General features: G+C 44.0%; 1 protein-coding gene and 1 long non-coding RNA gene across 7 annotated transcripts in view; one reads left to right on the top strand and one right to left on the bottom strand.

Annotated features, from left to right (window-relative positions):
* LOC147016933 (ras-specific guanine nucleotide-releasing factor 2-like) overlaps positions 1 to 27,500 on the top strand; it is a 140,577-nt gene that overhangs the window by 68,979 nt on the left and 44,098 nt on the right. For 3 of the 5 annotated variants that reach the window (XM_085846198.1, XM_085846197.1, XM_085846195.1), the window contains exons 12-16: positions 2,280 to 2,416; positions 2,983 to 3,065; positions 6,101 to 6,349; positions 25,680 to 25,990; positions 26,605 to 26,733. In XM_085846198.1, coding sequence (XP_085702324.1) covers positions 2,280 to 2,416; positions 2,983 to 3,065; positions 6,101 to 6,349; positions 25,680 to 25,990; positions 26,605 to 26,733 — 909 coding nt within the window. The remainder of the gene's footprint in view (positions 1 to 2,279; positions 2,417 to 2,982; positions 3,066 to 6,100; positions 6,350 to 25,679; positions 25,991 to 26,604; positions 26,734 to 27,500) is intronic. The other 2 variants (XM_085846196.1, XM_085846199.1) reach the window with 2 other exon arrangements.
* The window catches only part of LOC147016932 (uncharacterized), a 92,853-nt gene continuing 91,922 nt past the window's right edge, over positions 26,570 to 27,500 (bottom strand). For both annotated transcript variants that reach the window (XR_015049259.1, XR_015049258.1), the window contains one exon: positions 26,570 to 26,730. This is a non-coding gene — a long non-coding RNA (uncharacterized LOC147016932). The remainder of the gene's footprint in view (positions 26,731 to 27,500) is intronic.

Genomic DNA, 27,500 nt, shown 5'->3' with positions numbered 1-27,500 from the left:
TTTTCAACTTCACATTTCATATTTGGTACATAGGTACAGACTGTGGAGACAGTGTGTTGCGACATACATTCGTCATCTAAAGTGGTTGCCATGGCAACCAGGATGCGGTTTTCTATCCGTTCCTGTCCGTACTCTAACTCCCAAAGTTTTCAACTTTCACGTTTCATATTTGGTACGTAGGTACAGACTGTGGAGATGGTGTGTCGTGACATACATTTGTCATCTAAAGTGGTTGCCATGGCAACCAGGATGCTGTTTTCTATCCGTTCCTGTCCGCACTCTAACTCCCAAAGTTTTCAAGTTTCACGTTTCATATTTGGTACATAGGTACAGACTGTGGATATGGTGTGCCGTGACATACGCTCATCATCTAAAGTGGTTGCCATGGCAACCAGGATGCTGTTTTCCATGTAGTAGCACAATTCTGTATATACCTTCTTGTTCGGGCGTATATTGTGCTCACTTGCGCTCTTGTTACTCTATTACAATATACAAATACATCTATTGCTTTAAAATTATACTTCACTGCAATGCTTTATAAAAATATATTAATTATTAGACTAGTCTTTTAAAAACGATAAATGTATAAACAGGCGAGCATTGGGTGGCTTTGACACCAACTCTGGTTATTATATTTGTACCCTGCGTGCACAAAGCGAAAAGCGAGGTTAAACAATTGGTTCACTTTGTCTGTCTGTCTACAGTTGTCAGTTTATCATTGAGGAACAATTTAATTGCAATTGAATCTTATATTTTGAACACGAACCGGAAAACTAACCTGTAGTTCTGCAGTACTTTGCTCAAAATTCATCCCGATCGCACATGCGCAGAGAATGAGATAATATTTATAGTCTGTCTGCCTGTCTGGCAGTCAAACAAAATTGAAGATGATTCCAAACAGGAAATTTGCTGTTTTTAAGGACGTCATAAAGGACACAAACAACAGGTGCAAATAACTAATGTAATGTTTTAAATAAGGTGATGTAAAAGACACTGCATCAACTGCAGTAAACTTAAAAAAAATGTATGCAACCTTTAAAATCTTTATTTTATTTCAATTGAATTATATGCTTAAACACTGTAAACACAAATTGTCTTTGACACCTTTCCGTTTAGCAACTTACTTGGACAAAATACTATGGCGTTTTATGTTATCTCGACCAATCAAATTTGCTGCTCGCAGGCCCCACCCATGTCCTTTTTTCTCAAGACTGAGAAATTTTCTCAAGACAGGGATAAGGTGTTCAAGAACTCGAGAGTTGCTTTTTTTTGTTTTTGTTTTTTGTTCAGAAATATTTTCAAAGTTGTTGGCGAATCGTTCGTGTTATTGAATAGACTTTGTGGCATAATGCTCTGAGCATCTGCTCATCAGTATGGGAGGTGGGCGGTTTGAACCCAAACCCGGCTTAGTCATAGCAAAGACTTTTAAAATGGTGCATGCTGCTTCCTTGCTTGATGCTTAGTATATAAACCAGAGAGTTGGTGTCAAAGCCACCCAATGCTCGCCTGTTTATACATTTATCGTTTTTAAAAGACTAGTCCAATAATCTTTTTTATAAAGCATTGCAGTGAAGTCTGATCCAAATAATTTTAAAGCAATATATGTATTTGTATATTGTAATCAGTAAAAAATAGTGTGGTTGATAAAAACATTAGAAAGGAAATAACTTGCACCAAAAACTTTAACATTTTCATGCTCACGCTGACGCTGACGCTCACGCGGGGGTATCGCTATAGCTCTCTGTTCTTCGAACAGGCGAGCTAAAAAGGATAGGGCATGGACAAACAGCCACAAGTTGTCAATCATCGCACAGGTTTGATGGAGCTAATGATCTTCTCCCGTGTAAAAGTTCCTTGTAAGTGAACTAATATTTACTTATTTATATGTTTTTAATTTTTTTGGAAACTTACCTGATCCACTAACTCATGGACTTGTCGATTTCGGCACAACATATATCTGTTTGCTGCATCCGGAACCACCTTGTACAATTTCTGTCTTGTCACTTGTTGCATCGAATGCACAACACAGTTGTACAGTTTCAATGGCTGGTAGAACTATTATCGTCAATGTGAAGGATTTACTGTTTCACAACTTCTGAACGCAACAAAAACAAATGTGTAACCAGCTCTTCGATGCTCATTTCACTATCCAAACCAGCTCTGGCAACCTGTTATGATTCATTTGGAAATCCTAAACAGTTTTGCATATTTTGTTTTCACTTTTTAACTCTGCCATTCAGCTGATTTGTTGGATTTTTTTTTCTATACCCTGGGGTCAGGCAAGGTGACCTTGCTGGAAATTGAACACCTGGACTTTAAACTCGTGGTGGAGTCCAGGGATGCACCACCTTATACAGTCATCCTCATGGCAACGAGTCTACAGGAGAAAGCTGCCTGGGCCAGTGATATTAGCCAGGTATGGTGCAGGCATTGGCAAACCTGGTGTCGAGGAATGACCCCAGATCAACCCATTCCTCCTTGCTTTTCAGACAAAGAAATCATATTTTCCAGCGGTTTTTAAGACAAATTGACTCTCCCCTATTTCCTTGCCCCCCCCTCCCTCACCCCCTTCCTTTACCTTTTAAAAATGCTGGATTTCTCTCTTGTAGAGATTACCCAAGATAACTAGCCCTTAGCCTGCCTGAGTGGATGTTAGATTGGACCATCCAGGTATCAAGGACTGACTGAACTGGCATAGCAGATGGTTTTGTTGGACTAACTCCAACTCAAAGCCATATCTCCTCTAATCGTGTTAATTAATGATGATTACTCGTACTATTACATGTTCACAATATTCAAATGGAAAAGGTTTGTTTTATCTTTGCGAAGGAGAACGATAGTTCTCTAAATCTTTATATTGTAAAGCAAACACAACATGAAAGTCTGATTGTTTTTGCGTTTTTTATTAATTGTCGATTTTAACAACAACGGCAGTGCATTGATTCCTTGTAAATACATGACCTTTGTACTTGTGTTTTTCAGTGCATTGATAACATCCGTTGTGATGAACTGATGATGAACGTATTTGAAGAAAGTTCAAAAGTAACCGTTCCTCAAATGGTAAAGTACGTGAAACCAATACACGTGTAACTCGTGTTGTGATTGTACTACTGTGACGTGTGAATCACAAAGCACGGGTTCCGAAACGAATTGTATCGGGTTACAACAATGTATCAACACTATTTTGGGAGAGATAAGTGAATGGATGAATTTCTGAATGAGGCAGAGGTAAAGTTATTGGTGAATAATTAAGTTGGTAACCAAATCAAAAAGTTAATGAATGAGTTGTAGTTGAGTTGATGGGCTGGACAAATCGGGGGGGGGGGGGGGAGGTCAATGAGTAAATATATTTAGTGATTGAATGTATGAATTAGTGAGTAAATAGGGAAAGTAGATTGACAAACGAGTTGGAGACTATCAGGAAATTGGCGAATTTATTTGTGTTCATCGGGCACACTCTACTCTAATTTTTTCAACCTGATTTGCATCAGGACCGAACATAAGTGAATTCCAGAGCCGGATCTGAAATATCAGGAAACAGTGGTGGACAAAAGCTGCTGTGGAGAGAGATCAGAGAGGTCAGAGAGGCAAAAGCTGTGACTGCATTATCTATAGCATATTCAATTACATATGAACTTCCCATAAACACACTGAGTCATCAAGAAGAGTATAATGGCTTATCCAAATTGGTTGATCATGAGAAGAGAGGGGTATTTTTTTTTTTTCAAAAAACGTTATTCTCAGGTAGACAATCAACTATTACGAAATATATTTTCAATTGTATGGATCATCGTTTGAAGGTTTGGAGCAGCTTTTGCTTTGCACAGGTATACCTACTTCAAAATCCCTGATTGGTCGTTAACACAAGTAGCTGGAGGGTTATTGGTGTCAGCATTGAGAGTTACCCGAATGTGATGTCACGAGCCAAGGGTTTAATTGAGTTCATCAGTTGAACACACTACGACAGATACATGAATCACTTAGCAAGTGAATGAATGAATGATTGAATAATATATTAATGAGTGTGTTACAATGTGTTATTATAAAAAGGATTTTTTGAAACTAAGGAATATAATTTTTTTATGAACTCATTCAGCCTTCTATTTCCTCCCTTCATTCGTTCTTTATCTTTACCTTCCCAAAATTGAATGAATTGAACTAATTTGCTTCTTACTTGAAAATACTTTTAACAGCATTTTAAAATGCTTCATTTTCCATTTGCCTCCATCAGGAACACTCATACACATTCTTATTTTTTTTTTTTAATCTCGATCTATTTCACTTCTTGTTGACACAGTGTCCTTCCCAAAACTGTCGAACTCACAAACGCTCAGCCATCGACCGTCCATCCGTACCAACAGCAGGACTTTCCTCTGTACCTTCAATGACCCCTCATTTCACCCCTGTCATGAGGTCTGTGCTCATGTATCTGATTTGGGGATCATGATCATGAGAACTCCACTCTGCTGAGGTTGCCTGCACATGACCATCAATTCCCCCTTCACATTCATTAATGGTGTCAAACCCCTCCGTCTGTTACTGTGACTGTGTGACTTCCCTCCAATCCCACCTCTTGTTTGTCAGTGTGCTGTACCGTCCTCCTAAGAGTGACAACTCCAATTGCATCTCCATCTGTGCCTTGATGGACCAATGTTTAACCATCCATCCCAAACCTCTCTTCCTCATATGTGGTGCTTTCAATTGTCACCATGCCAATTGCATGGGTGTTGGTACCTCTCTCACCAGCAATGGCACTGCAGTAGAGCACTTCTGTGATTCTCTGGACCTGACTAAATCTGTGAACTTTCCGACCCGGATTTCTGCCAATGGCAAAATCTTCCCTTCTCGATTTGGTCGTGACCAACTTTCCTGCTCATGTCTCCTGCTCTTCCTCTGCGCCAATTGCTTCATCATATCTGCCATCACTGATGTTAACTCGGCCTGGGAATTCTTCCACAGAAACCTGCTCTCTCATATGCGCAGATTTATCCCATCTCGTCTTCAGTGAGCGTACCCATCCTCTCACCCATAATGCAATGAATTATGCGGTGAGGCAGTTGCCTTGAAACAACTTGTGTTCTCTTTCTGGAAGGAAAATCTGACCAAAGGCAACCTTGGGTTACTCCACAAAGACTGCTATAAGTGTGTGTGCACTCAGAAAATTCAGAAGACTACATCCGGCCAACCTCAAGGCTGAACTCTCAAACACTCAAACAATAAGTTCAGTTACTCAAACCTTTGGGGTTCACCATCAGCCATTATCTTTCTTGGGCAAACCACATTTTTTGAATCCCCCCCCCACCCCCACCATTCAAGACCACCTTTTTCCATACTTTCAGTTTTTCCTTTCACTTATGTAATTGATTATTACCTCCACCACCAAAGGTGTATGGAGGTTATGTTTTCACCCCTGTCTATCTGTCTGTTTGGTTTTGAACAGAATATCTCAAAAAGTTGCGGACTGATTTGGATGAAATATTGTGGAGAGCTTGGGTATGTGACATGGACAAAATGATTAGATTTTGGTGAAGATCCGAATCCGGATCTAGATACGAGAATTTTTAAAGTGATTTTTCACCATTTTGAGAGACTGGACCAAAAACGACATACAGCAGGATTTCTCAAAAAATTATTGATGGATTCAGAAGAAACTTCTTGGATGAGTTGGTTAGGTGACAAGAACAAACCGATTAAATGTTAGTTCAGGTCCGAATCCAGCTCCGGCCGATCAGGGGGGATAGAAAATGTGAACTAGTCAGCCTGGCGGAGGTATACACTCTACTGAGTGGCCGTTCTAGTTTGTGGCTGTATCCATTTTGTTCACCCCTCATATCTCCCCCACATCCCTTATATCTCCAGGTCTCCCTCTATTTTGTTCCTCAACCATGCCTTGGTGTCCCCCCCCTCCCCACTTTTTTTTTCCCTTCTCTTACATCCTGATCCATTCTATGTTTTAGCTCCTTCATGAGCCTATATACTGTATCCCCCCAAAAAAAGTTGTTTGAAATAAATGTCACTTATAATAACGTTTTGTAACGTTATACTGGACATAATGGATAAGCATGCTATTGTTTTAATTTTGAGGACCTGCTGTGGGCAGGTCTGACTCCAGCCTGCACTCCGACTCACCTGAAATTCGCTTCAGCAAGAAGTTAAACTCGTGCAAAATTCCTCACATCCGTGCCAGTTCAGTTGATCATCTTCTCGAACGGCTTGCTGACTTGCGGTTCCTGAGCATCGACTTCCTCAATACCTTTCTTCATACCTATCGGGTCTTCATGTCATCTGGCCGCCTCCTGCGCAAGCTCACTGACATCTATCGCTACCCTCAACTGGCAATACCTCCCAGGTATCACCCATTCTGACATGAGACATGAGTATCTCTCCCAATGTATCCCTCCTCATGCACCACTTTTATCATGAAAGAAACTTTGATAGCAAAATCCTTCATAGTGATCTTTTTATTTTTATGTTTAAGAAAGAGAATTAACGTTCCTATCCCATCATAGAATTGGAGAGTTCATAGAATACAATAACCCTGCGCAGTGTTCAAGTATGTACTTCGATTTTAATAAAAATGGTTTTAAAGAGCATGATTTAAAAAAAAATACAAAGATTAGAAATTTTTTTTTTTAATCCAAAAGTTTAGCGCTGTTGTGGCAGTCTTATACGTCACCATTATACACAATCGTAAAACGACTTTGAGTTGTGGTTGAGGAGATGGAGGTTTTATTGATCACCATAGAACGCAGCGTCAATCGGCACTGGACACAGGCGGCCTCTTCTTCACCCCAATATTGCAACCTCTTGCATGCCATGCCCTCTCAGACTATATATATATATATATATATATATACACACATGTACATATATGTATCTTGAAAGTTATTGGAAGTATTATAAAGCTGATTTGTGTATTACAGTGTTCAAGTGCATAAATCAATTTAAATAAAGGTTTAAACGAGTAGAGGTACATTAAAAGTACACCGCCCCATGCCATATAAATATATAAATCCTCCAGCACATGACATTGCCGGGGCGCCAAGGCAATGCCACCATGCAGCACGTGGAGATGGAATTGGGAGGGAGCAGTGTACTTCTGAAATTAATGGACCCAAAAGACCACCCACCCCAAGGACCTAAAAGACCAGAACAACCCTGAGAACACAAAGGACCCTGAGGACCTAAATGACCCTGAGGACCCAAAACATGACCCAGAAGACTCAAAACACCCACAGAACTCAAAATACCAGAGAACTCAAAATACCAAGAAGACCCAAAAGATCCAATGGAACTATCTGTTGCTGCATAATGTAAAATGTGACTTTAGGTTGCCAACCCCCCCCCCCCCCCGCCTTCCAACTCTGTCCTCTCTCTCGCTGCCCCTCCTACCACCACACCCAAACTCTGTGCTCCCCTCTCCCTTTCTTCAAATCTTCAAACCCCCTCCCAACTCAAAGTCCTTAACTCTCCCCCCCCTCCCCACCCCTCAAAGCGTCAAACCTCTCGATCGCAACTTTGTCCTCTCGATCTCTGCTCCCCCAACCCAACTCTGTCATCCTCTTCACTTTTCTTCTTCAAGTCCTCAACTGCCCCAAACCCAAGAGCTCAACCCCCCTTCCACACCTTAGTCCTCCACCCCCCTTCCCAACGTTGCAATATCCCTCCCCCAACTCTCTCTCCTCCCCTCCCCATTTCTTTCTGTTCTTAACACCATTACACAGGGAACTTTGGCGCATGAGAAGGCCATTCGGCCTATCATACCTTCATTGTTCCTGTTCCAATTTGTTAAGAACAATGTTAAAATTAAACAAGTCTGAAGATGACGATGGTTCACGAGCGGTATTTGACGATGTAGATTGCTTCAGAAGTCAATGATGAGACAATGTGATAATGTTTGACCAAGTTATAAAAATGATCAACATGATGTGGTACGAGTGACAGGTTATTAGCTGCAAAATGTCGAAAACCCAGTTTCGTTCAACAACTTTAAAAATTTGACCTTTGCATAACCTTTAAAGGTCACAAAACAATGTTGTGGACATTAAAATAAGGAAACAGGATACGTGCTATAGCTTAATGGAGTTAGTTCGTCGAAGAAGGTCGAAAACCCGGTTCAATTCCCACAACCTTGAAAATTTGACCTTTGTGACCTTTAAAGGTCAAGGATTATGACCTTTGGTGCAAAACTTCCTCTGGAACATTCCAGGAACAATACAACGCCATATAGGCTATATGGCATTTTTCACTCCTCGGATTATATCCATACTTTGATGAAATCAGCGTAAAAACAAACTTGAAGGGGGCACCACGGGCAAGGTGTTCGAGATAGAGCAAAATGGTTTCAAGACTTTAGGTGGGGAATGACCTCAAGATTATGCATAACAAATATTGCCATCCTACCCATCAAAGTTTGGGCGGTCGCATGATTTTTATGTCAAAATTCGAAATTTTCAAAGTTCATGACCTTGTGACCTTGACCTTGTGACCTTGACCTTGTGACCTTGACCTTGTGACCTTGACCTTGGGACGAAAATGAAAAATCGAGCTCCGTGGAGCTATGCAGGTGCCATTGGCCTAACCAAATGCCAAAACCCCTGCAGATTCGACAAACCCCCTAGGAGAAGATGCAAATTGAAATTGGCTACCACCTAAAAACACAATTCGCAATTTTCTAAGTTCGTGAGCTTGTGGCCTTGACCTTGGGATGAAAATGAAAAATCGAGCTCTGTGGGGCTATGCAGGTGCCATTGGGCTAACCAAATACTGAAACCCCTGCCAGATTCGACAAACCCCTTGGAGAAGATGCAAATTGAAATCGGCTACCCCCTAAAAACACGTTTTTTGGGCGTGGCTCCGCCCGTAATGGGCGCACCACGCCCATTTTGAGGAAAACACAACTACATCATGATATAAACCTCCCACCAAAATTTTGTCAGGATGGGATCAAAACCCACGGAGCTATGCTCGGGAAAGACAGATAGGCAGACAGACAGACAGACAGACAGACAGACAAGCCGGTAGGCGGACATGGGTAGTCGCCTACCCAATAGAACCTGACGCGATGGACGCATTCGATGGGGGAATGACCTGAGGATTAAGCACAAGAAAATTCATGATTCTCGCTTCAAGGGTTAATGCTGCAGATTGTTTTTTCGTTAAAATACCCCCACATTTAGAGTTTTTTTGGCCGTCGCTAGGCAACGGAGGGGTCCATAGTGACGGTTCTTTCTCACACATAACTTGGATATACCATGAACCTACCATACCAGTTTCATGTATATCTGACTCATAGTCTCTGAGATATAACGAACTTCGTTGTTTTATTGTTTTTGACCAGGGTTCATTCAAAGTCTATCTTCTCCGACAGTTTTCATAGGATCCGGCTGGAAATTTTTGACAATATGGCTGAATGTACTGCCCACAATTGCTCGTGGCATGATTTTTGATTATCGAAAAAATTAATTTTTTATGATTTTTCAAAAATTTCAAAAAATTTCAAAGTCCCGTTGCTCGGCAACAGTGGTGTCCATAGCAACGGTTCTCACTTGCACACAACTAGGTCATGGTATGAACCTACCAACCAAGTTTCATCGAAATCGCCATTGTATTAACGGAGCACTGGACTGAACAGAGAGACAAACATATTGACGGAAAAAGTGATAATAAGGGGAGAACAAATTTCAAATTAAATTTTTTTTTTCAACTGGATCGACTGACTTACCCAACAGTCAGACAGACAGACAGACACACAACAATAACGAATATAGTGGTCACTTATTTTTTTCGTGAAAATATTTTTTCATGAACCAATAAAGATGGAATGTTAAATTCGCAATCACTTCCCCCTTGCTTCACTTATTCTCACCATAATTCATGGATCAGTGTTTGTGGTTTGTTTATTTGTTTGTCACGCGACTCCTACAGTTGGGGGCCGATTACATCCAGACTTGCTACATCGGATCAGCATGACCCCAATTAGTGTAGAGGGGTGTTTAAAAAAAAAAAAATCTTTTCCAGTGGTCTTGGGGGGGGGGAGGGGGAGGGGACGATGCAAATTCTCTATTTAAATGTGTATCGTGTAGCACCACCTCCAGATGGGGGAGGGTATTACAAGTCTTCACCATTTCCAGTGCAGTATTCCTGTCCCCACGTTTTCCAGTGCAGTGAAGTGTTTTGAATTATTAGCAGTCGGTAAGTTTTTACTTCATGCACATAACTTCATGGGTCATTTTTTTTTTAATCTTTTTTGCATATAAAAGCTGTCAGTTGCCTCGACACGGCCCAAGTAATGGTATGCGTCAGAAGAATGTGTTGTATGCTTGGAACAAGATCATTCCATAGGACGGGTACTCTGCTGGCATATATAATCGAGCAAGTGTTTATGATTATTTATGGATGTCCAGAGACATGACAGAAGTAAATAGACACCATGATTTTTCAAGAATTTATTTATTAAACATTTGAAGTGTATTTGATCCATTTTAATCCATACACTCGTATTTTGTCGACTTGCCATTTACAGATTGCAATGCTTTTACTCTTTCAGGCAAAGAACTAACGAGTTCTGAGATTTCCTGTTGTGGGATTTCTGCCCAAGCTTCACGCAAATGGGTTAGCAATTCTGCCCGTGATTTTGGTTTCCTGGGCATTTTCCGCCCAGCTCGATCCAATATGGCCCATAGGTGTTCAATGGGATTCATCTCAAGACACTGATTTGGCCATGGAAGTTGATTGATCCCATTTCTGTCCTGCCATTCTTTGGTCTATTTTACAGTGTGGCATGGAGCTCCATCTTCCATGAACAGAGTGCTGTTTTCGACCATCTGACCAGTGGAGAAGACTGGGAGACGTCCATCCTCAAGGATAGAAATGTGTGTCGTCGTGTTGATGTTGCCAACACACTCCACAAGCTTTGACCGAACGGTACTCCAGATTGCTCCCCACACCATCACTGAAAAACAACCACAGTGTTTGACAGTTGGCTGCAATTGGTTCAAAGAAACCTCTTCACTGGGAAGTCTCCAGACTATAACGCATCCACTGTCAGAAAATTGAGCAAATTGTGACTCATCTGAAAAAATGACAGTTTGCCAAATCTCCAAGGGGTCTGGTGGCCATCTTGTCAGCCCACTTCTTTCTCCTTTGAATGTTGGCTGGTCTAAGAAGTGGTTTCCCCTCGCTGCTCTCCCATAGTAGCCCAGTTGATGAAGGCACCGCACGGCAGTTCTTGAGCTTACCTGGACCTCCTCTGCAACATCTGCTACCTTGCAACAGGGTGTTTTCTCAATGGGCTGCTTCACAGCTCAAAGACACCTTTCTGAGGGCCCAGACCAAACAGAACGGGAAGCTGTGGATTCCTTGCCTTCGCTGGTGAATTGCATAGTCATCCGATTGACCGTAGAAAGCGGAATGCCAAGGTTCTGAGCTGACGCTGGCTGACTCCACCTTCCAAATGGCCAACAATTCGTCCTCTTTGAAAATCACAAAAGTCGTGTGCTCCCTGCGTTTGAGGCATGGTTAATTGTCATCAAGACCCAGGAACTCGTTTCTGCAAATAAATAGTCGAATATTAGAACAAATCACTGAGTAAAACTTGCTTTATCCAGATGAAATGAAGATATTTAAGGTATCTATTGACTTCTGTCATGTCTGTATTATATCCACTCTTCACCCATTCGTTGGACAGCTGACCTGACATCACCCTAAATTGTAACCTGAAATACTGAACCGAAAGTACCCAGAGGACCCAAAAAGACCCAGAACAACCCCAAGAACCCAAAGGACCCTGAGGACCTAAATTAAACCGAGGACCAAAAAGATCATGAAGACCCTAAAAACCCAAATTATCAAAAATATCCAGAAGACCCAAAACACCATACAGACCCAAAATACCTGAAAGACCCAAAACACACTGAAGACCATTAAAGACCCAAAATAATCCAAAGACCTAAGAGGACCCAAAATACCTAAAATACTGAAAAGACCGCAAACACTCAAACGACCCCGAAGAACCAAAAATGCCCTAAAGACCAAAAAGACCCTGAGTCCCAAAAAGACCCTGAGGACCCCAAAGACCTAACATGCCCAAAGACCCCAAGGACCCAAAAGACTCAGAGGACACAAAAGACCTTGAGGACCCAAAAGACCATGAGAACCCAAAATACCAAGAGAACTCAAAATACCTAAAAGACCCAATGGGACTATCTGGGTCCCATGGAAATTCTGCAAAATGTAAGTGATTTCAGGTTGCCAACCCCCCCCCACTCCCACCTTACACGCACACGCACACGCACACGCACACGCACACGCGCACACACACGCACACACACACGGAATCCCAAGTCCTCACCCCCCCCTCTTCTGTCCTCTCTCTGCCCCCCCACCACCACACCCAAAATCTGTGCTCCCCTCCCCCTTTCTTTAACTCCTCAAACCCCCTCCCAACTCAAAGTCCCAATCCAGACTTGGTACATAGGCTCAGCATGACCCCAATTAGTGCATAGGGGTGTTTTTATCTTTGCCGGTGGTCTTGAGGGAGAGGGAAAGGGAAGGGATGGACGGAAATTCTCCATGTAAATGTGTATCATATAGTACTGCCTCCAGATGGGGGAGGGTATTACAAGTCTTCACCATTTACAGTACAGTATTCCTGTCCCCACGTTTTCCAGTGCAGTGAGGTGTTTTGAATTATAAGCAGTAGGTATGTTTTTACTTCATGCACATAACTTATTGGGGTTTTTTTTTTTTTTTTTTTTTCGCGGCCACAGAGCTGTGAGTTGCCTATACACTGCTCAAATAATGGTATGCGTCAAACAAAAGAATGTGTTGCATGCTTGGAGCAAGATCGCCCATAGGGTGTGTTCTCTGCTAGTACTCAAGTAATTAATGAATTGATTAATCAAAAAATAAAAAGTATCATTTTTTCCAAAGCACATCTTCACTCTCGTCCCCAAATTTCAGCTTCCTTGCTCAAAGGATTGCTGAGACATCACCCGAACAATCAAGAAAGAAAATAATTAATCGATTTATTGATTAATCAATAAATCAAAAATACTCTTTATAGCCAAATCACTTGGTCACTGTAATGTCCAAATTTCAGCTTCCGAGCTCAAAAGGTGACTGAGATATTGCCCAGATGAGAAATAAAATAAATAAATAATAAATCCATAATAATTAAGTTATTAATCAAGAAATTGATTCATCAATAAATAAAAATACCATTATTGCGAAAGCACATCTTCACGTTTGACCCCAAATTTCAGCTTCCGAGCTCAAAGGATGGCGGAGATATCGCCGGGACAAACAAATAAGAAAAGAAACAAGAAAACAAGAAAACAAACAAACGGAGTGAAAACTGAGTACTCCGTTCCTTCAGTGGCCGGCGATGACGTAATGCATCACCTGCATATGGCATTGGGAAGGAGCGGTGTACAATTGGAGGTTTAAGGATGTATAAATAAATTAATTCCACGTTTTACCGCCGTTTTACCCAGAGTCCATTGCATCACGCAATCGAACACGTTACATCAGTTATTTGTGCCTGTTGTTTGTGTCCTTTATGACGTTCTTTTTCCTCTCTGATGAAAACCAGTAAGGTTTCTGTTTGTAATGATTTTCACTTTTGTTTGACCACCATGCAGGCACACAGTTAGAGTAAAGGAATTATCTCGCACCTCTGGGCATACGCGGTCAGGACAAACTCGGAGCCAGACTATGGTAAAACGGCAAACTTGTCTTCCTATTCATGCTCTGATTCGTGTTCAAAATATAATATTCAACTTAATTAAGTTGTTTCTCGATCATAAACTGACGATCAATAACGGATGAGACAGACAGACAAACAGATGGCCATGAACCAATTGCTTAACCCCACTTTTCGCTTCGTGTGTGCGGGGTAATGAGGCTGGCAGGCTAACGTAGAGGAATGTGCACCCACCTTCATATTATCTAGCCCATATTTGAATCTTCACCCAGTTATATTCTGTCACATGGTGTTAAAGATCTCGTGGTGTCTTTCAGGAAGAGTGGACGTGTTATCACTGACACTGTAGCAAAGTTATTAATTCTTGCTGTCACACAACCCGAAGGTTTTTTGTTTTCTTACTCAATCAATGTCGAAACCAGCAGGTGCATGAACCCCAAATACGAGTTAATTTTGAAAAGTAAAACACAAGCGGAAAACACGACATTTCAACGTAGCATAGCACATGGCCAAAGTGCACTGTGCCACGTCCTATTCTTCATCTTCATCAATGATCTGTCTGACTCTCTGGAAAATCCCCTTTATTTATTTGCGGAGGACTCCACTCTCTGCCGTGACATCCCTCATCCTTCACACAGGATGCAGCCTCTTTCCTCCCTTCAGATCTTGGAAAAAAAAGATCAGAAGATGGTCAAATACTTGGAAAATGTCTTTCAATTCCGACAAATCTCACACTCTCACTATCTCTCTCCGAAAGGACCGTCTGTCAACCCCTCCCCCCCCATCTACTTTTTAACAAGCCTCAATGACAGGTCAGGCCAGATTAGATCTGTGACTTGCTTCAAGTATCATGTCAACCTGTAGTAACCTGTTCCATGGTCTGGTTGTCGGCGACTAAACCGTCTCCCCCACCAGGTTTTTTGGTCAGGAGGGTGTTTGGATATAGACAGCCAGCAGGATTAAAAACAAAACCTGTCAAAGGGCGGAGGAGCTCCTTGTGAGCCAACGGCCATCCATATCTAGTGCCCAACTGTGTCTGCGGACGTCCTCCTGCAGTTGGGTTACTTCTTATTAGGAGGTTGGTGGCAGGATTTGCACTCCGGCCACAGTAAAATCTTTCAATCCGCAAAACACAAAAACGCAAATAAATCTGAAAACCCACTCCATGGGAGTACCTCCTGTGCAGCTTCCTTTCACAGGGCAGCTCACCGGATGACGGGATTGGGGCAAAGCCTTCGGGACCCCCAATCTTTGATGAAAGGAGGCAAACCACGGGGTAACATCCCTGGGTCAGATTGCGGGAGAGTGTGTCGGAGTGGTGCTGAGGTGTCGTCCACCAGACGGCGGTCTCCTTGGGTTAACCTGAGGCGGTCCCTTCGGGTGGGTGCCTGGAATGTCCCATCCCGAAGAGAGGATGATCACCTGTCTCTGTTATCATCTGAGCTCAAGTGTTTGGACATCGGTATTGCAGCACTCTCTGAGGTTCGGAGACCGGATTGCGGCGAGATAATGGTGGGTGGTTACACCTACTATTGGTCTGGTCACTCTGTTGGTTACCATGCCCAAGGAGTTGCTGTAGCTGTGTCCAATAAGCTGACCCCAATCATAATTGAGGTAACACCGGTCAACGAGCGTATTATGAGACTAAGGATTCGTCACTCCTTAGGTGTCATTTCCCTGGTCTCTGTTTATGCTCTGACTGAAGCAAGTGATCTCACCGTGAAGGACACATTCTACGCCACGCTCGAGTCTGGTTGATCAGTGCCCCAGACGAGATACACTTCGAGCCTTGGGGGATTTCAATGCATCGACTGGAACTGATAGGGATGGTTATGAGGTGTGTGTTGGTCCCCATGGGTCAGGAACTATGAACCAGAATAGCACTAAGTTCCTTGACTTTACAAGAAGTGATGGACTTAGGGTGGCCGGTTCATGGTTTCACCGCCCACAAGTTCATCGCTGAACTTGGTATTCCAACGCTGGTGGTGTGGCAAAGGAGATCAACCATGTCCTCGTTGATGGTCGCTGGAGGATAATCCAGAACTGCAGGGTCAACCGGAGTGCTCAGTTCCTCAATACTGACCACCGGCTTGTTGTAGCAACTCTGAAGTTGCACCTTAAATCCAGGAAAATGGTACCATCCCAGCCTAGGCTGGATGTTGGCAAACTCAAGGATGAGAGGGTGGCTGAGGAGTTTGCGAAGAGGCTGAATGGAGATTTGAGTCTGGGTGCTTTGGGAGGTCCTGAAGAGTTGTGGAGTGCCTTCCAGACCACCGTCCATGATGTTGCCGACGGATGTCTTGGAACTCACCGCAGGGCAAACAAGAATTTTGTCTCTCAAGGGACACTGGATACAATTGACCAGAGTCGCAGGATCAGGCTGAATGGCAGAGCTGAGCTGTTCAGGAAGCTGAGGCGTAAAACTGTACGTGCACTGAGGGTAGACAAGGAGGCCGATGTGCGAGAAATCTGTGAGGGAGTAGAGCATCACCTGTGGTCAAGGGATTCTCGTCCTGCTTACAGGGGAATTCGAGCATTGCGTTCATCCAAGCCCATCCCTCGGAGCACTGCAGTTAGAGCAGAGAGTGATAGGCTCTTGACAGAGGAGTCCGAAGTTGAGGCCCGCTGGGCTGGTTACTTTGAGCGGCTGTACCAGGCTGATCCACCAGCTGTCGAGTTGGATGTCAGGGGTGTTACAATCCCTGTTGTTGACCCTCCAATCAACTGTGGTCCACCTTCACTTGTGGAAACACGGGCTGCGGTGAACGAGTTGAAACGGGGTAAAACTCCAGGGATCTGTGGCATCCATGCCGAACTTCTCAAGGCTGGTGGAAATGCTGCACTCGTGTCGTTGCATGCAGTTTTGTGCTCTGCCTGGAACACAGACATCATCCCAACTGATTGGAAGAGGGACCTTGTTGTCCCTCTCTGGAAAGGGAAGGGTGAACGCCAAGACTGCAACAACCACCGAGGGGTGATGCTACTCTCAGTGCCGGGCAAGGTCTTTGCTCGGATAACTCTTGATAGGGTTCGCCACCATCTACTTGAGCACCAGCATCCAGAGCAGTCAGGCTTTACACCAAAGAGGTGAATGATTGACCATATCCTTGCTCTTCGGGTCCTCACCGAACGCAGTCGAGAGTTTCGGCAGGTGCTCCTTGCAGCCTATGTTGATCTCTGTAAAGCGTTCGATTCAGTGAATCGGGATGCCCTCTGGAGGATTCTTTGTCCTTGTGGGGTGCCATAAAAACTGATAGATCTGATGTCTGAACTCTACTCTGGTACTGAGAGTGCTGTGAGATGTGGTGGTACCATGTCTGACTTATTTCCAGTTGTTATTGGAGTTTGTCAGGGGTGTGTACTGGCCCCCACACTTTTCAGCACTTGAATGGACTGGATTCTCGGGAGGATGGCGGAGAGATCGATCTGCGGTGCATTGCTTGGGAATGTCAAGATCTCGGACCTTGATTTCGCAGATGATGCAGTCATCTTTGCGGAGACTTTAGATATCGTTTTGGGGGCCCTCAAGGTGCTTTATGAGGAGTCGGAGCTGCTGGGATTACGCGTTTCCTGGGTCAAACTAAGATCCAGGCTTTCAATGACATCTTGGATGCTGCTGTCCTGTCTGTGCCCGTTTGTGGTGAGGATGTTGAGGTCGTGGAGAGATTCACTTACCTTGGCAGGGATATTCATGTCTCTGCCGGCTGTGAGTCAGAGGTCAATAGATGTCTGGGTCGGGCCTGGGGAGTCATGGATTCACTGGATCATGGGGTGTGGCGCTGCCGATACCTGTGCGGGAGGCTGAAAGTCTGAGTCTTCAGGTCCTTGGTGCTTGTAGTCTTGCTCTATGGATGCAAGACTTGGACTCTGACCAAGGATCTGAGATGGAGACTTAATTCCTTTGGTACCAGGTCTCTTCGGAGAATCCTTGGCTATCGCTGGTCGGACTTTGTGTCCAACGAGCGGTTGCTGAGAGAGACTCAAATGAGATTTGTTACCTGCATAATCCGTGAGCGTCAGCTACGGCTGTATGGACATGTGGATCGTTTTCCTGACGCTGATCCTGCTCACCAGATTCTCTCAGCGAGGGAGTCTCGTGAGTAGAGGAGGCCAATAGGCCGACCACGTGCCTCGTGGTTGCAGCAGGTTGATCAGCATCTCAAGGAGATGGGGATAGGCCAGGTATCTGCCTGGGGGATGGCCAGATGGAGGCCCCTGGAGTACTGGCGAAAAGTGGACGCAGCGACGCGCTGCTCTGGTGCATGCTCCCATACCTGACCTGACCTCTTGAGGAAGTTCAGCAACTCAAACTCCTGGGTCTCAGTATCAGCCATTATCTTTCTTGGGCAGACCACATTTCAAAGTCTGCCTCCAAAAGCATTTGCCGACTGGGCATCCTGCATCATACAAATTCCTTCCTTGGCACACCTGAATTCCTAACCACCTACAAAGCTTTCATCCACAGCTTGATGGAGTACTGCTCGTCCCTCTGGGCTGGCTCCCCTGCCTCATATCTTGCTCAGCTTGAGGCCATGGAAACAAGGCCTTCAAGATCATTGGAATGTTCCGTGATGAAGCTGAGTCTATGGTCCTATCACTTTCCCATCACTGACAGGTCGGTGATCTCTATCTTCTGCTACCTTCTTTCTGGTCCTGCACCCTCTGCTCTTTCTGTGTTTTGTTTCCCTTGCTTTCTGCAGGGCACACTAGTCCACTGTCAACCCCCTTATGGTGCAATGCCCAAAATTCAGGATTACTGCTCACCTCCACTCCTTCGTTCCTCTCTTTTCCCACCTGTGAAATCAACTTCCACATTCTATTCAATCTCATTCTTCCCTACAGGTTTTCATGACAGTTGTTCCCCACCATCTCAGATCATCCCCCATACAAAACCATGATCTTTTCTACCCCTGACCCCCAAGCCCATCTCATTTCAAATTTCCATTTTTTCCCTTCCTGAAAGCTTGCTTCTGTACCCATCTTGTCCACCTCATGCATCCTCCCCTACCCCTCTTTCCTCCCAACTCTCATTGTTTGTACAAGTATCCTGTTTTTTCCTTCAATGCTACTGTTGGTGTTTCCTCCCTCTTTCTGTTGTTCTTTATATTATGTTGCGCCCTGATCTGTTCATTGTTTGAGCTTTTACACGAGCCTTGAGCTTGTCTTCAAAAAATATGAATAATAATAAAAAGCAACACCTGACTGTCTGTTATTATTTCGCTTTCTCCACTCTGTCTTCCTATTTATATATTGTCAGAGAGAGAACATTCACAAAAGTCTGCTCCTCTCCAAACTGCTCATACTTTTTAGACTATTCTATACCCAGAAGTAACCAGAAATCTCTCACACCTTGGTGACCGTTCTACATAGCTTAAAGTCTAACTGCAACATTGTTACTTGTCCAGTTTTTATTTTTATTTTTTTATTTTTATTTTTTAACTTTACTCCACTTTTAGAATTAAAACCTTGAACCTTGCCTCAACAAACATTGCACAGTCATACGAGTATATAACAATTTTTTTCATACCATATCTTATGCGTGAAAGTGCCCACATCACACTTTACCAATTGAACGCCGACTATCCACCTCTTGTAAAGCGTTTGTGACACCTGCCATCTTCAGTTGAATGTCAGTCTGGGCCAGCAAGTTTGTGAAAGATTTTGCCTAAAAATGTTCCTCGGCTGACCCCCCCCCCCCCAAAACCCCCTCAAAAACAAGGAAATAATTGAGGCCATCGAAAGGAGTCATAGTTCCCACCATTGGAGAGTTTTTGTAGTTTTGAAAATCTATAATCGCCAAAGTTGCATAAATTTTAATGATTCCCTGTCTCTCTGTGCCCAGGGCAAGGTATACTTTCATCGACATGTCACTGTATGTATGTTGTATTTTATGTAGCATTTATTATTACAAATAAATTTGAAAGGACGAGTAAGGAATTGCTTTGTTCATGTGTGTATTGCATTATTACAAAACAAAATGGAAAGAGCAATCAGAGATTGCAGACCCTTGCCAGAACTTGTTTCTTGTGGTGTATTTTGTGTGGCGTTTGTGTACTGGTGTGTTGCGTAATTAATAAGAGACATAATTCGAACTGCCATTTTATAACTGCTGGCAGTGAGGACCGGGTACCAAGACGTCCCACTATGATGCAACCCTGCTGTGATTAGACACCTGACCCTGACCCATGACGTTTTTTATTATTACCTCCTCAATATCCTCAAAGGACAGTGGTAGGCATCTGGGGTGGTAACTGTGGTTGCAGCGTTGTAGTGGTTATGGTGAGGTCAGCGAGCTTGAATGGATGTAGATATTTTTATAAGGATGTTGTAATGGTTATCGGAATGACGTAGCATTGTGGTTTGAGTCTGGAGAAGATCTGAGGTGATGGTTGGTTCGGGAATGGCACGAAGTTTGAATGGGGTTTTGGCAGCATATGCTCACGAGGTGCTCCTGTTGTTATCCGGCTCTGGCGGGCATGCTTGCATGAAGTGAGGATCGTGTGTGCAGCAAAGTAAACAAAATAGGTAAAGGAAGGAAACAGAAACCTAGTTAAAGCCCTCGCAACATATTTTGTCCCATTTACCCACTAAACATGAGGGAGGGCCTATCAAAAACGGATACTAATAACATAACTGCCTGGGGACCACTATATATTGTATGCCTTAGCCTTGGGGGGCGGGGGGGGGGGTGCCGGCTTCGCAGAACCGCAACAGTATAATTTGCTTTGTGTTGGGAAGTCTGCGAGAGCACAGGGAAATTTGCAAGTTATTAGCAAACTTATTTGTCAGGGGAGATAACCCATATTTTTGTAGCATTCTCTGTCACCTGTGTTCAAAAAAACCCACTATGTCTGGAAAAAATGCAATTTTGTGTTTGGCATCCACCCTGGTGTTGAAGAATAAGGTCTTGCACACATATTAAGGATGGATGCCAGCTTATAACAAAAATGCCAACGGGACTTTTCCAAAGCTCATTTTGGTTATTTGGCCGGCTGACTACTTCAGGCCTTTCACCGTCTATGCTGCAAGACACCTTTCCAACCTCTCTTTCCCCTTTCATCCTGGGGAAGAGGAAGAATCTCTGGCCTTCCAGCATGGCTGCCTCTGGACACTGGAAGAGCAAGGCAACATGTGATGGGGCCGAACAGCTCAACGGTCACGGCACCGATTTGGTTCAAGAGCAGCGCCATCTGGTGGGGCCACAATGCTGTTGCTAGGCATTAGTGATGTTTGTTTGGTGTGGAGCAACAAGAATGCTGACGTGAACACCTCAAGGGTGATGGGGATGGAAAAGGGACAAGCTGACTGTAGAGAGTAGAGTCAGGTGGTCTTCATGAGTCTTGGCTGCTGGACGGGGCTGGTGCAGAGCCGGATTAACCATTAGGCAGACAAGGCATGTGCCTTCGGGCCAGCCAAAAATTTGGGGCACAAAAATTTAGGCAACTTTTTTTTTTTTACATACAATTCTTATTGGTCTAGTAATATTGTTACGAATTTGGAAATCTATGGCATACAACATACAGGTTCCTTTAGCTCAGTTATCTCAGTAAGTACGTGTTTTATAGATGGCTTCTTCCCCCTGGTCTAATGGGTGAATAAGTGTAAATGTGCTGCGATTTGTTATTGGAATACCCCATCTCCCGCAACAACAATGACAACAACGCCATCTTCACGTCCACCCTGACGTCGTGACACTCGCGGCATTCTTCGTGCGCACGTCAGCCAGCATGCGCGCGTGTGGGCGGAGTCTAGCATAGGCATGGCGTCCCTCCTTAGCCAATCGGCAGGGAGCGGGCGTCTTCCCCGCTCCGCCTCCGACTCGACACGGTCGCCATTAGACACACGGCCGGAGGTGAGTTAAACACTGTATAGTGTTTAATGTGGTTTGTATTTTATAATAAAAGGTTTTAAAACTTGTACATCTGATGTTCTATTTGCAGATTCAATCCATCGTTATGTCAGGACACAAAGGTGGCTGGCAGCTGCGAAAATTCTCTTTAGCTGCGAAAATGAGCGTTCTCCTGAACAATTGGTGGCCATCAGTGCTAAGTATATTCGGAGAGCCACTTCAGTGTTTGGAAAGGCTGCATTAACTCCAGTGGTGTGCATCAGCGCAAACGTATGCTGTGCACACCCTGTTGAGGGGGAACTTGAGGAGTTCTGCAACTCAGGAGTTGCAGAAAAAGAAGCATAAGGAGGATCAACTACTCAAGAAGACTCATAAATTGACATCGTTTTTCCATGTTGTGGAGAAAGATGCTGGTGTTGCTGGTGATGATGATATAGATTCAACGAAGGACTCCCCTTCAACATCCCCCGCAGTTGATCCTGTCGAAGACAGGCCGACCGACGATGGTGACACGAGGGGCGAAGCTGCTTCAGTATCGACTCCACTGATTCCCAACGATGTCGGGTTGTTTGGTAACATCACAGACAAACTGCGCCATGTGTGCGTCAGCTTGGGCACTGACCATTTTCGGAACTTGGATGACAGTTATCCAGAAACGAAGCACGAATACTCTGGGGTGAATCGCCTTCTTAATGCCAGTGCCTTCAAACGGGTTTTGCCAAATGGGGAGGTAGCTGATCGTGATTGGTTGGTTTATTCTCCTGCCAAAGCTTGCATTTTCTGTTTTCCATGCACTCTGTTTTCCTCTGACAGAGATGCACAGCTTTCTGGCTCAGGATTTACTGATTGGAAGAATATGGCTCAGTACTTGAAGGCCCATTGAATCAGCCCAAAGCACAGAGAATCGGTTGTAACATTTTGTCAGCGGAGTGCTGATGCCGGTCGAGTTGATATGCAATTGCATCAAAACATGCTGGAGCAGCGCAGCTATTGGAAAAATGTGTTGACACGTTGTGTTGCCACAATTACTTTTCTTTGCGAGAGGGGTCAGTCGTTTCGAGGTAGTAAAGAAATTGTTGGCTCCAGCAGCAATGGTAATTACTTTGGCATTTTGGAGTTGATTGGCCAGTTTGATCCATTTTTGTCCCAGCACATCCATTACCATGCCAATCGGGGTCGCGGTCACACGTCTTATTTGTCAAAAGCAATCTGCGAAGAATTAATTGCTATGATGGGCAAGCAAGTACTTGGTCATATCAAGGATGAGATTTCGAAGTCGTGGTATTTCTCCGTTTCAGTGGACTCCACACCAGACATTGCCCATACGGACCAGCTCATTATCAACCTCCGCTACGTCAACATGACAGATCACAAGCCTGTTGAGCGTTTCCTCACGTTCATTAGTATCTCTAGTCATACAGGTCAGGACCTTGCTGATACTCTTCTCCAATACTTGAAGGACCATGACATCGACTTTGACAATTGCCGCAGTCAGATGTATGACAATGCTAGTAATATGTCGGGCAAGTACAATGGAATGCAGCACATTTTGAAGACCAAGAACAGTTTGGCTGATTACATTCCCTGTGTAGGTCACTCTTTGAACCTAGCTGGTCAGGCCGCGGTGGATTGTTGCATTGAAGCGGTTTCATTTTTTGGGTTTTTGCAGTGCGTTCTTTGTGGCATCCACGCACGTATGCATCCATCCACGTATGCATCCATCCACGTATGGCATCCATCCATATGGCTTTGTGGCATCCATCCACGTATGCATTCTTTGTGGCATCCACGCACCGTTGGGGTGTCCTGCAGACCCATGTGGAACAGCAACCTGGGTGCCTTGTTCCAAAACACCCATCGGATACCCGGTGGTCTGCCCGAGCTGATGCCACTGAAGCTCTGTTCCGCGGTGACCGCCAGTTCCAGAGTGCTCTTGAAGAGATCTCTGCAGATGAAAATCAGAACAGGGAGACACGAAATGAGGCGGATTCTATGGCAGAAAAGATGGGCACCATAGAAGTTGCCCTGATGTGTGAACTTTGGAATGATATTTTGCAGTGCTTCAACTGCTGCAGCAAGTTGTTACAAAGTGCCACCATAGAATTAGCACCGGCTATTTGTCTACTGAAGAGTTTGAATGAGTTTTTACATGCGCGCAGAGAAAAATTTGTTTTCTATGAGCAACAAGCATGTGATCGCTTCGGCAACAGCACTTGCAAATCCGAAAGTCTGCGAATGCCCAAGCGTAAGAAGTGTGACAATCATGGAAAAGCTACTGATGCCACAGAAGCGATGACGGGCCAACAAAAATTCAAAGTTAATACATTTTATGTCATTGACCAACTGCGAAGTGCATTGCAGAAACGCATAGAGGCGTATTCTGTAGTGCTGCAGCGGTTTGGGGTTTTGACAGAGTTTGACTCTATGACCGACGAGGATATCAACACTGCTATTACAGGGCTCGTCAGTGTGTATCACAAGGATCTGGATACTGATTTTGCGTTAGAGTTCCATCAGTTCATTTGCTGGTATAAAAACAAACTGCCCTCAAGTTCCCCCTCAACAGGGTGTGCACAGCATATGTTTGCGCTGCTGCACACCACTGGAGTGAATGCAGCCTTTCCAAACACTGAAGTGGCTCTCCGAATATACTTAGCACTGATGGCCACCAATTGTTCAGGAGAACGCTCATTTTCGCAGCCAAAGAGAATCAAAGATGTGAAGCGTTCTACCATGCATCAACAGCGTCTTGGTGCGTTGGCCCTTTTGTGCATTGAAAGTGATTTGCTCCGAGAACTGGACTTCAGTTCTGTAATTGAAGAGTTTGCAGTTGTAAAAGCGCGCAAGGTTGCAATCTAAGGTCGAGTAAACTGTAAAGCAAAGTGCCAAATCTGTACGTGTTTTGTCATGCATACAGTATATTCATACACTGCAAATTGTATCGAGGGATTAAATAAACTATTTTCTTTTCACGTTAAATATTTGTCTTTTTTTGTATTTTATATTTTGTTGTTGAATCAGTTCATCTTTTGTCTGGGGTCCATTTCCATGAGCCCGAGATCTAATTTAAAATTTTCAGGCCATTCTCTAAAATTTCAAAATGTGCCTTAAGGCCAGCCGAGGCTTAATCCGGCACTGGGCTGGTGATATTGTGTAATTACTCGAACCTCCAGTGGAATCGAACCTCACTCCAGAAACTCCAGTCCCAATGGGAGTTGAATCCTTTATTTGTGTACACGGGAAGAGGCAAGTGTACAGAGAAGCACCAAGATGAGTCCCCATATACCTCCCTCTTTCAGAGTTCTGTTCACAAGCCTAGCTTTTTGGCAGTACAACGATGGATTGACTATGTTTATGGTGCCTTGAAGATTCAGTGGGGGTATCCGACCCTAGAAGTAAAAGTAGCAGGCCTCCTGGGCTTGACCCGGCTCAGGGACTCGGCTATCACAGAGGGATGCTTAAGAATGGATGAGGTTGGGAGGACACAGGTGTGAAGGAGATGACAAGGGGGAGAGGACTGACATGGAAGGGTCGAACACCATTAATGGATGTGAAAGGGAGTTCATGGTCATGTGCGGGCAACCTCTGGACTGGACTTCTCATGATCTCCAATTCAGATACAGAAAGACAGATCGCACGAGAGGCGTTATTGAGGGTATGGAGGAATGTCCTGCTGTAGTTAGGGAGGACAGACCAAGCATTTGGTGTTCGAGGGGTGAATCTTGAAAATTATAATCTTGATAATCTTACAGGGTTTGGACCTCATTCATTTTGTAAAGCACATTTTCCGCTCGGGTGTGTTTTTACCCAAATTAAAACCATGGTAATTTGCGGACAATCTCCAGCATGCTTGGTCTCCATGCCTGCTGCGGTAGTGGTTGTGGTCAAAGTAGTTGACTAGGGGGGCCGTCCACACGTCAATCTTGGGGCAAGCTCCAGCAAATGCCTGAGACCATAAAGGAAATATGCTACTATTACTTTTGTAAAACAATTAAGACAATTTTATTTCACGTTTAAATAACTTGCTAATGAATCTGAATACTTTTTCATTTTTGTTTCTAGTTTGCTTTCTCTGTTTTTTCTAACCTACATTCTTTCTTTCTTTGCAAACTCTTGTTTCCTAAGGGCTCTCGAACTGTTCTTTGTCAGCAACCAGAGTAGCCGTTCTACCACCACAGACATTTCTCCTATGCCCTGCACCCAATATAAGATGCCCCTGGCGTGCACCTCTTCACCCGCTGGCTGCCCAGAGACACCTGCTTCCTCTCCGCTTGACCTCTCCAACCTTTCCCATATCCCCGTGAGTGGCTCAGATCCAGAAAACCAAACACTGCTTCATCCTGATTGCTCTGAGAGTGAAGTATCTACCTGCAATGAAATGAGTAAACAGGCCATTTCTGAGGCTGAAAATACAACACTTGGAAGCTCCAAGAGAGGTGAGTGAGAATTTCTGACTCGAGCACAAACGGCAATTGGAACGTGGGCATTGTTTACACATTTGTCCACATTGCTGTACGTGCCCTGGGTTTTTACCTGCTGCAACGTCTCGTTTTTCCAAAATGATTGTCTTGTGTCATGAAAATGTAATGTTTTTACATGTTACCATGACATGCTCCCATCACTCTGGTGCTTGCATGCCTTTGGTAACACTTTGCAACTTTTCCTGATACAGTTTATGATATTTCCGAGTTTAGTTCTGTGGTTGTAACACACATGTAAAATACTCTTGCAAGAAATGTAATAATAACACCATTTACTTCTTGCAATTATTTTTACAGGTTTTGGAACAGCATCGTGTTTAGCACTGCACACATCTCTTTGTATTTCAGTACGGAACATTACATTTTTGCAAATACTTCTCAAAGGACTCCATCCAATATCCTTTGATCTCCATCCATTAATTTTTTAATTAAATTTCTGTATTTGCTGCTGTTTGCATGAGCTTGAGATGCAATTGTCCTAAGTGTTTGGATGAGGATGTCACATGATTATAATGGGTTTAATGTAGCTTTTTCTGACTGAGTTTTTACACATCGTATTTTATTTCCAGTGACAAAATCCCACACACCTGGAAATGCCTTACTCGAGATGGCAGCAGCAGGAGGTCCAAACAGTGTTGAATCGTCTCCAATCCGCCATCCCATAAGTCCTTGTCATAATCGTACTCGACGCTCTCCTGGTACAAACACGCACATGAACACTTACTCAAAATGAACCATGTACGTTAATTACATTATGTAGTTCCATTTATGGCCATGCTCTTCACAGAGTATCAGCACTTGAAATGCATTCACAAGAGACATGATGCAAGAGACATGATGCAATATATATCTCGACAGCATCGATTGGTGGTCTGTAGGATGACTTTAGAGGTGAGGTTGAGGAAGAGAGTGAGGGCTGAACCAAGGACCAGATGGTGGAAGCTGAAGGAGGAAGACTGTTGCGTGAAATTTAGGGAGGAGGTGAGACAGGCGTTGGATGGTGGTAAAGATGGGTGGGATGATTGGGCAACGACAGCAGAAGTTGTGAGGGAGATAGCTAGGAAGGTACTTGGTGTGACATCTGGATAGAGGAAGGAAGATAAGGAGACTTGGTGGTGGAATGAGGAAGTACAGGAAAGTATAAGGAAGAAGGGGTTGGCGAAAAAGAAGTGGGATAGTCAGAGAGATGAAGAAAGTAGGCAGGAGTACAAGGAGTGGCGTCGAAAAGCAAAAAGAGAGGTGGCAAAGGCCAAGGAAAAGGCATATGACGAGCTGTATGAGAAGTTGGATACAAAAGAAGGGGAAAAGGATTTATATCGATTGGCAAGACAGAGGGACCGAGCTGGGAAGGATGTGCTGCAGGTTAGGGTGATAAAGGACGCAAATGGGAATGTGCTGACGAGCGAGGAGAGTGTGTTGAGAAGGTGGATGGAGTACTTTGAGGAGTTGATGAATGAAGAAAATG

Source organism: Eptatretus burgeri, chromosome 11, assembly GCF_056783735.1.
Source record: "Eptatretus burgeri isolate ZD-2024b chromosome 11, Ebu_testis_v1, whole genome shotgun sequence".
Classification (NCBI taxonomy): Eukaryota; Metazoa; Chordata; class Myxini; order Myxiniformes; family Myxinidae; genus Eptatretus; species Eptatretus burgeri.
This window is presented reverse-complemented; position numbering and strand designations above follow the sequence as displayed.